Source organism: Temnothorax longispinosus, chromosome 4 (genome assembly GCF_030848805.1).
Source record: "Temnothorax longispinosus isolate EJ_2023e chromosome 4, Tlon_JGU_v1, whole genome shotgun sequence".
In the NCBI taxonomy this organism is placed as follows: Eukaryota; Metazoa; Arthropoda; class Insecta; order Hymenoptera; family Formicidae; genus Temnothorax; species Temnothorax longispinosus.
In genome coordinates, this window is record NC_092361.1 from 23,110,491 (window position 1) to 23,122,943 (window position 12,453).

The window sequence follows — 12,453 nt, forward strand, 5'->3', positions numbered from 1 at the left end:
ACACCTCTAATTTTATATGTTTTACATTAAATGTGCATCAATTTTTATTTATCTTTTTGCTTCTCAAAATATCGTATGCCACTTAAGCGTCTGAACATCTGAGAGGAGCGTGAGAAGAGCTGCCACCTTACACGCACTAAGTGTTACATAGTACAAGGTCAGGAGCTCGTAACTTTTTAATATAACTCCGCTGCTGTACGTGGCATCAGAAATACAACGTTCAGTTTACAACGCGTTTAGTTTATGACTGTTTTACGAGGTGCGGACGACCGACACGAGCTACGAGTTCCATAACTGTCAAATCCAAGTGCCATTTATGGCTCAATCTTTAGGGATACGGCTGCCAGCAACGACGTCGTTTATTTTATCCGGCCGTTTTATCTACATCAACCGATGATACACGTATAAACAGATCGTTCAACACTTTTTTGTTGTTCTTATACCGGCTTAATAGGGAAACGACAATAAGTATTAAATTTTGTCTTTTTTTTATATTCGATTATACAATATATTTATTATTTATGTTTCAACATTTATTCTCGCTACTTCTTAAAATCGAAAGAGTGTGAACATAATGAATGCAACTCGTTTCTTCCGGGATGGACCGACTGATAGAACGCAATCGGCATTTCAATCGTTTTCTCTCCTCGATTACGTCGAGATATATAGTAGATAAAAGACTGGGACAAAGAAACTCCTATCCAGAGGCCATTTTGCTAACTAGAGGCCATCGTAGTTATATGACGTCACTTCCATATCCAACCATGGCGTCACATGACGCTCCACCCTGTTTTCAATCACCTTGGCCCCGAACCCACCCAGCTGTCAGACATGCTCCACCCCGTTTTTTCCTCTTCTTCCGTGCTATCACTATCGCCATCTGTCGACAATATTATGCACTTCTTAGACCCTTAAATAATCAGTTAGTTTATGATCTTTCCGGTCGATGTCACCACTAAATGAGGCCTAAAATACTTATCTGATATATGTATGTATCTCGGATTTGGCACAATTATCATGTGTCACACCTCATTAAAAGGAAGAATAACTGTTCTACAAATAGCATGACATTATCTCCCTTCCTTATGTTTTATTCTGAATTTAAATCAATTTGACAAAATTTTGAAATTCGTAGAATAGTTTGAGAATGAACTGCAACGAGATAACTGATTCTGCACACTTCGCTGCTATTAAATTAAAGAGAGCGGGGAAGAGGGTGCAAAGCTGCAAAAATACGCCGTCCACGTCAATAGGATTCAGATACTTGCACTTCAGAGGAGGATACATAAAGGGGAATTTACGGGGCGGGAATTGAGTTCAAATCCTGCGAGAGGTTGAATTTATACGCGAGGGACGAGGAAGGAGAGGCGTTGGGGAAGGGGGTGGCGAGCGCGTGGAATCGCTATCGGCGGCCATTCATCAATCCGTGGAATCAATACGCTGGAATTAATGAAAGCGCCGCGCGAACAGCAAGCTAGCGGCCGGAATGTTAATCGCGATCGTCCCGCGTCCGACCCGTTCTCATGTACAGCAAACTCCCAAGGGCTGCACCTCTCACCCTCTCTCGCACCCTTTACCCTGCTATGCTGCCCGTTGCACATTCAAACGCGCTCCTAACTCCGTGTTTAGCGCTACCCATACTGTCATGCCTCACCCGCAACAATACCATATGTACATTCACGTGTATGTACATTTTCATTTATTTCTTCGCTAATGAGAAATGACGAATGACGAATGACGAATTTTTCGCGATGTAAATGCCAAATGTATTATTGGTTTTAAAGGACTGTTTTTTTTTTATTAACCATTTATTAACTATTTAATATTTTTAATTTTATCTTACTTTATATTTAAAAAATTAACTTAATTAAAGTTCCCCTATACTTTAAGGGAATGGTATGTAATGTTTTATAGATACTCTTTTTAACTAGAAACTTTAATTATAGTTTTCTATTTTTACTTAGCTAATATGGAAATTTAAAAAAGAAATTTAAGAAACTAAAATATTAGAAAATTGCAAAAATTGAAGTAAGTTTTACTTGTAGTTAATTGTGTTGGGATATATCGGATAGGGTCGGTATAGAAGGTTTCGATCTTGAACCTCCAGATCAACATATGTTCTCATAAAAGGCAAAAATCCCTCGCATTTCAGTCGATAAAAAAGCAATGTATTGTTTTATTAATAATAGTGACATCTCTACTACACGCAATTAATGTTTTTTTAAATTAAAATAAGAAAAAATATTGAATTTAGATTATTTAGAATATTAATCTTATTTTAATTTTTTGCGAAGCTTAAAAAATTGATGCAAGTCGAAATTTTTTACATATGTAGTATTTATACATGTAGGTATAATATATGTATAAGTAAAAAATAAAATCAGTCATACATTATTAATCGTTGTATTTATATCGTTTAATTTTAACATTATTAATTCGATATTATTTGAACAGTTTTTAAAAATATTTTTATTCTTGCAGAATGTATTTAATAAAATATTATGTATTTATTTTTTTATTCTTTTTGATATTTTGCTATTGAGATTTTACTATTAAGTAAGATTTTATAATATCTTTTATGTAATTTTTAAATAAAGATTAATAGCATAGTATTCTTTTTTTAATACTAACAATAAGATAGTTTGTGATGTGTATAATAAATGCAGTAAAGTTTATAGAATGTTTAAATAATTAAATTAAATTTGTCTATGTGAACATGAAGCTATATGAAGTTATAAAAAAATTAAATTTTTTTTTTAAATTAAATTGTGTTATAATTGGTTTAAATAAAAATATTTTCTTAAGAAGATTAATTAGATAAATTTAAATTAATTGCTATTGTTATTTGTTTCTTAAATATTTCTTTTGTATTTATGATTAAATTGACATACATATTGAGTTAGAGTTAGATATAAGTGATCTGTGACCTACTATACTAATTTCATGCGACGTGCGTATCGGAACCTTTACAAAGCTTCCGAAAAAGAGATTGATGTGAGGAAGAAAGGTTTCAGTGGGAAGTGGCCACGCTGCCTAATGGTTGGAAATTTTTCCAAATTTAACGATCGCTTAGCCCGCCCACAGAACTCTGTAATAAGTTTGGCGTCTGTGCAATGGCCGTCACCGTGACGAGCACATGTGTAACTCGCCTTCTGTCATTCACGAGCTAAACTTTGCTCAGTTCATTCAGTTCGCTTGACAAGGATCATGCAAAGTTTCAGTTGCGTCCGCGATGCTATTTGCTCAAATATCGTAAAATATTCAAGTAATGATATTTATTTTAAAATTTTCTTGCTGATTATGAGATTCATGGTAATTGCGAACTATCACCAATGCTATTTTATTATTTAATAATTTATTAGCATTTTTAATAGTATTGTAAATTTAGTATAATTTGACATAACTGTTATTTACACTAAAGTACTTCACGTTATGTTACATGTGAGTCAAGCGTAATTAATGTAACTTATCTTTCCTGTATGTGTAACGTAATATAACACGTAATTTTCTTTGTGTTACAGGTGCGGCATAATTTTGATCATAGGGTGGACAGGGGAACGAAACGGGTCTGGAGTGGCTTGGCGCTTTGAACGAAGGTGTCACCCCGGGGAAGACGAAGGACTTTGATTACTATCTTCCGCTACCACCTTGTGTATACGTGTGGTATACTCACCCTTTTCTCCACTTGCTAAATTAGAAAGGTTCTGTAGTGCTCCAGTTTATGATTTCATTCACTTTCGGTAGTGAGCTCAGTGTGATAAAAAGTCAAATGATGTACATGTGATCCAAAATGATGGTAATTTGATATATATATATGTATATATACATATATGTATATGTGTGTGTGCTTGTGCTGCTCAAGAGTGCGTGAGATGACAAGGGTCGAGTGAGAAAAAGTAAAAAAGATTCGTGAAGAAATGCAATTTCGAAGTGATAAATCTGTATCTATGTAAAGACGTGCCAGTGTGTCCGCACAGGAAGAGTACAAAACAAAATAAATTTATGAAGATAAAAGGATAGAGAGAAGAATCGTAGATCAGCTGAAGATAACCAAAGGAAAGTCAGTCAGCAACGTAGACAAGTGACATAAGCAGGTGCGACAGGTGGGACAGTAGCATGAGTTCGTACTTCGCGAATTCGTATATCCCGGACCTGCGAAATGGCGGGGTGGAACACCCGCATCAGCATCAGCAGCACTACGGTGCGGCCGTACAGGTACCTCAGCAGACACAATCGGTCCAGCAACAATCTCAGCAAACCGGTGACCCCTGCGACCCGAGTTTGTTACGTCAAGGAGTATCCGGCCATCATTATGGAGGGTCCACGGGAGGTCAGCAAGATATGCCTTATCCGAGGTTTCCCCCGTACAATCGGATCGACATGCGGAACGCGGCCTACTATCAGCATCAACAGGAACACGGAAGTATGGACGGCATGGCCGGTTACAGGTCGACGTCTCCGAACACCGGTATGGGTCACATGGGACACACACCTACCCCCAACGGACATCCGTCCACCCCCATCGTCTATGCCAGTTGCAAACTTCAGGCGGCTGCTGTCGATCATCAAGGCAGCGTTCTCGACGGACCGGATAGTCCACCTCTCGTCGAAACACCGCAGATGCACCATCAAATGCACAGCCAGCATCCACACATGCAGACGCAGCAATCGCAGCATCCGCAGCAGCAATCGCAGCATCAGCATCTGCAGGCACAGCAGCAACATATGATGTACCAACAGCAACAGCAATCTCAAACTACGTCGCAACAGGGACAAGGTGGAATGCACCCGCAACAGCAGCAGCAAGCTCAGCAGCATCAAGGCGTCGTTGCATCGTCGCTCAGTCAACAGCAGCAAGGCGCGCCTCAGGGTGCGGCAACTGCAAATTTACCGAGCCCATTGTATCCTTGGATGAGGAGCCAGTTTGGTAAGTAAGACATTTTTTAGAAAAGCCATATTATTATAATGCGCCTTCTTTTCTTAAACTTGAAATCGTTGTCACAACTCACGTTTACGAATGAGCAATTAATATGTGCAATGATATCAACTGCGAAAAGATAAAACATTTTATAGTATAAATTAAATTCACCAGTCTTATAATTTGTTAAAACTTTAGTTCTGAAAATTGCACATAATAGGTATATATTTCGCTTTAACGTAACATACTAAAATTTGTTAAAATAGTGTATTACACACGGCACTTATTTTTATAAATTTAGTAGAATAAGAAAACGTGACCTCACTTTCTCAAGAATAAAATCAACGTTTTATTCGATGCGTGACCAAAAGTCTCGTAGAAAGCTAGGTTTCTAGTAAGTAATTTCTCAGGTAACAGGTAGTAGCCAACTTTTGTATTTATGCAACGGAGCACAAAACTAAGCCAAATCCGTACGGTAGCCGTTGGCTCAGGATTGGCACAACGTCTCTAGATACATCGCGATCGGAGTTATTTATTGCGTTGACCTGTTAGTCTGTCTCTTAGTTTCACCGCTCATTCATCAGGTCACAATAAGCATTGTTCTTTTTTTATGTGACTGCCGCTTGAAGTCTCAAAGTCGATACATTTGTTTTTATTAACATTTATCAACATTTTTATTAATTTGTAACCGTTGTAATTTGTCTCATGGGTCCAACTGGTCGTATTCTTTCTTACACCACGCGTTTTTGAATAACAAATTTAATATTTTTAAGAATTTATAATTGGTTAAAAAAATACTTATTATGTATATGTCTACCTAATGCTCTATATGTGCAATTAAATATGTGCTTCGATCAGATTCGTGAACGATTTGACAAATCTTCTCGCATTTTTTACGGTATTCAACACTTTTCGGAGGTATGTCTATTTGTGGCATTGTATAGCATAGCCATAAAGGAATAACAATAAGGCTAGACCGTCATTTAGGTAGAAAAAATCTTGGATGCACACAATTGAATAAGTTATGGAATCCTGCTAAGCCAACCGTTCCACATTCACTTCTCCGTTTCTTTATTGACGTATAGTTCGACCCACTCTCGATCAAAGAATGGTATCCCCATATTACCTAATTTTGCAAAGGTAGCATCTGTCTGAAACAAAAAATTCTGGCGAACCACTCTTATGTATCTTCTCACTTTCATATTCTTCAGTCACTCGTCGTTTCTTCTGGAAGCAGTTTCTCTATATATCTTTCTTCGAATGTAAAGTCAGTGGAGAGTATATGAGTGACACGATTAATTTTTTTTGTGATACAATATTTATAAAATTATGTTTCGAAAACAATAGAAAACAATCAAAGGTATGTGCCAATATCTAAATATTTAAAATACCTTATATTTTCTCTTTTTTATATATTACGACTTTTCTGTTGTACGTACATATATTTTTGAAACGTGTTAAGAAAACCATTTTAATTAAAACTATTTTAAATTAGTTTCTATACGTTTTTAGATATATAATTGTGCTTTTTTATATATTTTTTTATTTTATAATATAATTTTAGTATAACTATAATTATAAAAAGATTGCAACTTTTCGATAAGCTTTTTTGCAATACACAAAAATGTGATATTATTTTCACAACTTTGGTACATATTAATTAAATCATCAAAATAAGAAATATTCAATTTTTTTAGTGCTTATACGTATTTTTTCCATTAATGATTGCTCGTACCATCTTTCGGTTAAGTTCAGAAGCAGATCTGCTTCAGGACTGGCCGATAAATACTACGCTTATGACGACGCTGGGGCTTGTAGTTTACTGCCTGTTAAACGAAGAAAATGGCTCAAGTCCCTGAATGTGCTCATAGATGTCGGCACGTTTAAGAATGTTTCGTCTTATTCCCTTATTGCCCTTATAAACCTAATTTTGTCCATTTTATTATAAGAATTTTAACATCTTTGTACAAAAATATAGAAGTCACCTACACCGCAATATTTTAATAAGAAAGTAAAAGATTTTAAAAGAGAAATAAGAACATTATTTTTCAAAAATTAAAATTAATTATTTTGAAATTATTTTATTTTATCTTATTTCTATTTAAAATGTATTATATTACTATTTTTGATAATTTTGAAGATTTTTTTACTTCGTGTTTATCTTTATTTTTATGTTTTGTTGTAAAATTTTAAATTCATACAAGTTCGATAGAGTTTCTCATATCAAACTAATTTTATTACACTACACGTATTCTGCTTTTTTACATCGTGTGTTACGAATTGGAATTAAATACACTCAGACTTTCGTGAATTATGTATAGTTCTCTTTTATGGGTACTGTTGAAGTATTTGTGTAGTGAAATTGCCGAGGTTTCTTGGTATCTTTTGTGGGACGCGTTACACAAGTCGAGAAATTCTGGCATAGTTAGTTGCACTACAAAGCAAAGATGTGCAAGTACATATAGATTCCTTGGTTAATGCCAAGATTTCAAGAGACACTGTTATAAATATGCATGGCACAATAAGAATTCTCATTTCTTCGCATTTTTCCGTTAGAATATGTTTATATCAGAATTTTGTCACAGAGTCATGACGCAAAGAAAATTTTATTATTCTAATGCAGTTAAACAAATTTTAAATAGTTCTCATATTGAAAGACAAACAAAAATATTGCCATGTGTCAATTTGATAACATTCGAAAATCTCAACATAAATCTTTTTCATATTGGATAACACAACGTATTTGCAACACCACCGTTCAATATTTGGCATTCTGATCCCAAGTGTTGATTCGAGAAAAGGAGACCGACCACCGATGCTTTTAATGCATGAGATAATTGCGACCCTCTGTAAAAAGATTTATGACATCTCCACTCCTTTCCCCCTCATATATTCTCAATCGGCAAATAAGCATGGTGTGATACAGTTACAAAGCTTCCGTTATTGCATACGTGCGTGCACGCTCATATATTACATTCCTTATGTAATGTGTATCCTGAGAAGTTTAGAACATACATGCTACAAATAAATTTTCGCGATACGAAACATATGTTATTGACAAAAGGAAATAAAAAACAATTTAATTAAACGAACGGAATTTAACACTGTAAAACGTACTTCTTTCTTTTTCCTGTTATACACTTTTCTATTGGTCAGGAAAGATGTATTGTGATAATATCGAATAAAATATTACGCATGAGATACTAACATATAAAAATATTTTATGTTAACATAATATTTTATTTACTACAGTTACAAATTCGAAGTCATGTAATACAATTTTACTAAATATTTAAAGCAAAAACGGTATTCGATGCATCAAATATAAGTAAAATTTGTAGTCGTTATTTAAAAAGTAAATCAGTGGATAGGACAAGTAAGAAAAATCAGCATTCCAAATCCGATATGCATTTTATTATAATCCAACTAGCCGCTCAACAGATTGGTGGCCATAATGATGGCGGCTTCATGAGATATTCGAAAAGCGATGGAGTTCAAAAGGGGCAGGAAAGGAGGAGCTAAAAAAAGAAAGAAGAGAGGATATGCGTGTGTATATGTATGCACTCATATGTGTACATACGAGTGTAAGAGAAAGAGGGAGAGAGAGAGAGAGAGAGAGAGAAATAGAGGCAGTAGGAGGAGGTGGAAGGGACGGATGATGATGATGAATGAATCCACAGAAATCCTGGGACCGTTTTCTTTTGGAGCTCCGCCATGGAGGCAATTGTGAACGATATGGAGGTCGTGGTTTAATTTCCTATTCGATATTTGGCTAAAATTCAACCCTCGAAAGACAAAACTGCCTCTATTTAATTGCACACGAGTTGATTTATTCGTTTACGTATATTCGTATCCAACAATCAATTTAGGCCCTTGTATAAAATAAAAATTTCTATTTGTCGAATAGACTTTAGAATTTAATCGCAAGTTTTATGGGACAGCCATATTGTTCGCATCTAGAGTAGCAGGTGCAAGAAAAAGTAAATTTTAATGCTCTGAGTGATACCGTAAAGATGCATATGTCGCAGCGAGCTGTTCTCGCTGCTCATTATCTCGACCTTCTACCTCGGGGCTCTTTCAGACTCCATCTTCTTGTCCGCCTGTCTGCTCGTCTGCCCGGAAGATAAAAAAGAGGAAAGCGAAAGCAAAGGAGGAAAAACCGCCTATCGGATACTCTGGTCTTCTTGAGGGTTTCTGAATTCCCTCTATGAATGTAGCGGTCTAATATATTTTTCTCTTTCACTGACTTCTGTAGAATTTAATCAATCTTACAATTGATTAAACTATATAAAACATTTAAATTGCTCTAATTTTAAATTGAAATTATAATTTTATTAAATAAATAATTGCACATTGAAAGACATGGTAAAATACAATATTAATATTTTAGGATTTAACTCATTTTATAAGGATTGTTTGCAAATTTGTAAGGATGCTACTAAAAAAGAAGATAAATTGTCTGACCTAAAATACATGACAAAATTAGAACAGTTTCGTATCATTTTTTATTATTACTATTTATTTCTCTACATTATTTTTGTATAGAAATTATTTCAAAGAATATGTATTTCAAAGAATATGCTTTTCAAGAAGTGTATATTCAAGACACCTTAACATTTGAAAAGAAAGTTTTTAGTTGTATATTATTAAAAATTGTCACATAACAAACGGAATTTCAATCGTCGACTTTGTTGCATCTGGATGTTTATTCAAGAAAATATTTTATATATAGTTATGATCCGAACAATTTCGCACAATTAATATTAATGTCCATCAACGATATAAATACAATCCAAGGTTGATTAGCGAGGGAATGCTAAAATTAATGGTACTTCTAAGATATCTAATCGAAGAACGTTTCAAGGTCTGGCCTTATAGTGCCTACGTAAAGCTTAGCTTAATTGGGCAGCGAGTGGTGGCCGCACCTTATTAGCGGGTTACAACATCCGGCTAGCTGTTAATCTGAAAAGTCCTGCGTGTATCCTGCGGCGGGCCTGAAAGACTAGTCAGGCAGGAGGGGACGCGGAGATGCGGAGCAACTAGCCTATAATAAGCCGCACGGTTGTGTACGTTCTGTTCTGTTTCGTTCCTTCATGCTGCGCCAGTGAAGGCAGACCCATAAATCTCCCGGGCATACTCCAGGGGACATTTGATCCTTGCGTAACCCAACGCCGTTAATTTATTGCTCCGCGTTTAAAGTCACCTCCGTCCGCGAAAGCAGCGTGGCAAGCGTTGGTACGCCGCGCCGGTTCGGCGCAAGCTTAGGCCATCGGTATGACTTTCTTACTACAGGACTTCTTTCCATGCGCGCGTACGCGTGCTTGCGTGTATGTGTCACGCAGTATCTTACAATTAGAAATATGAAATATCAATGAAATCACAATAACATAATAAGTTATATAATGCGAGAATATATAATAACGTCGAATTCAAAAGTAAAAACTGGTTTTTTATATTTAAATTTTAAAAAAAATTAGGTTTTGACATTTAAAGTTTAGAATTTAACACTTTTCAGAATATATTTTTATTGTAGAATCTGTTAAGAATATTTTTTTCGATTTCGCGATATACAATATTAGTTTGATTCTTTTTATGTTATATCTTATAAAAGCGTGTAATCATATTGGTACATACGTCTGAGAACACAAAATATTGCTGTCCCTTTAATTAACCCCACTCAACTCACGTACCATTGTCTGCCGTCTAATTCTCATAGCCGGATACATCTAATCGAGATTTTAGTTTTCAATGATCAAATCGGCTCGGAAACTTTATAGGTTTTTAGCTCATAAATAATACAGACTCGTCTCGATGCAGCGTTTAATAATTCATTTCTTTGCTCTGCAACATCTAGTGGCATGAGAGGATTTATGGGCGAAGTGACCTTTTGAAACAAACCTGATTATTACGCTGCATCAGCTCAGGATTATCTTTATTTAAAGTGGTCGTAGATGTATTTTAGATGAATATATAATTTTTATATAAAAATATTGCCTGGAATTTTGTTAGCATTTTAAAAATTACGTATACGATTACAGTTGCTACGTCTTAATATTGCTAGTCAGTTAAAATTTTAATCACATATAAACTTCGATTTCGAATACGATTTACTTATTTGCAGAGTATAGAATAAAATACTATAAATAAAATTACTTAAATATAAGTTTATAGATCGGAATTTTCCGAGTGTTATAGAGCTTCAACATGTTCCACGTATTTCTCCGACGCTTTGATGATCTATCGTTAGATCTAGAACATGATCTTCATTAACGGTGTGACGAATGAATATTAATAGGATGCAAGCTTTCATAGAACGGTCGACAGTACGCTTGACAGTCAATTATGATATTTTGCTCATGTAGTGTACGATTCGATAAAAGCATTTATGAAAACTTTGTTATCATACTTTATATCTATTTATGCGACGATCGATATAATTACTTTTTTATAATATTTATTACATTTTTGGTAGAACAGTAAATGGCTATTTTACTTAAAACGCCTGAGAGAAAGAGAGCCAAGGAAGTTGCCTAAATCGTTAAAGCTTATAAGAGAGCGCTAGAGATTGGTATGTTGTTAATTTGAGAGCGTAGCCCAAGGGAGAGAATAAGAGGGCATGTTCCCAACTTTCTCTATCCTCCCTTCTCTGTCCCTCTCTTCCTCTAACGCGTGCTTTTTTTTCTCTTTCTCCGTATCTCGTCCTCTTCGTCTAGTCGAACGGTTCAGGAACCTACGCGATCTCTCCATCTCTCTCCGGAGCAGAACCGCCATCCATCTTCATCGGCCGACAGCGCGACGGGCGGCGTTTGCCTCGAATGCTCGCCAAGGAGTTTTCTTCTTCTTCTTCTTCTCCTTCTTTACCTCTCCCCTCCTTACTTTCCAGTTCTCATCCCTACGCCTCTTCTTCCTTCTTCCCTCCCTCATACCATTCTGAAGCATTCTCGTTTTGCTCTCTCTCACACTCGTATGGCGGGTTAACCGAACCAAACCCTTTGAGGTTTATACCTTGTAAAGTTGCGAGACTTCTCACACAGAGTCAACTCGCTCTGTCTCCTTAGTATCTTCCTCCGTCTTTTCAGCCTCTCTCGCTCTCTTGGCAACCATAATTAATATTCTTGTTCGCGATTCGTGTACCGCGCACCGACCGCAGATCATATCGCGGATATCGCTAAGGTATCTATCATATGCGGAACTGCATTTACGATACCGAGTTTTGTTTTTTTCAGTCGCGACGGTATTTTCATTTCGTTAAAGTTTACAAAAACCTCTACCGGCCAGTTAAGCCGATCATAGGCTGTGGTATTTATTAAATATGTTACCTAACTAGCTGTCTGTATAGCTGTAAAGATAAGATGGCCCAAGTATCCGCGTGTTTTATCCTTATAGCTGTACTTTGTTTATGTATAAGCGCAACCGCCATTCGTCAAAGAATGTACTCCAACATTTTATAATGTACTCGATATTTAAAACATCTTGTATATAATATATGGCTATTTCAACTTTTTTTTCTTATGTATATGTATATAACATAATTT

The 12,453-nt window shown here is 35.7% G+C and overlaps 1 protein-coding gene across 6 annotated transcripts in view; it reads left to right on the top strand.

Moving 5' to 3' along the window:
• Positions 1–12,453, top strand: part of Antp (homeobox protein H90) — a 109,615-nt gene that overhangs the window by 89,475 nt on the left and 7,687 nt on the right. For 5 of the 6 annotated variants that reach the window (XM_071775319.1, XM_071775321.1, XM_071775318.1 and 2 more), the window contains one exon: positions 3,522–4,927. In XM_071775319.1, the coding sequence (XP_071631420.1) occupies positions 4,117–4,927 (811 nt within the window). In that variant the 5' untranslated portion in view covers positions 3,522–4,116. The remainder of the gene's footprint in view (positions 1–3,521; positions 4,928–12,453) is intronic. The other variant, XM_071775322.1, reaches the window with a different exon arrangement.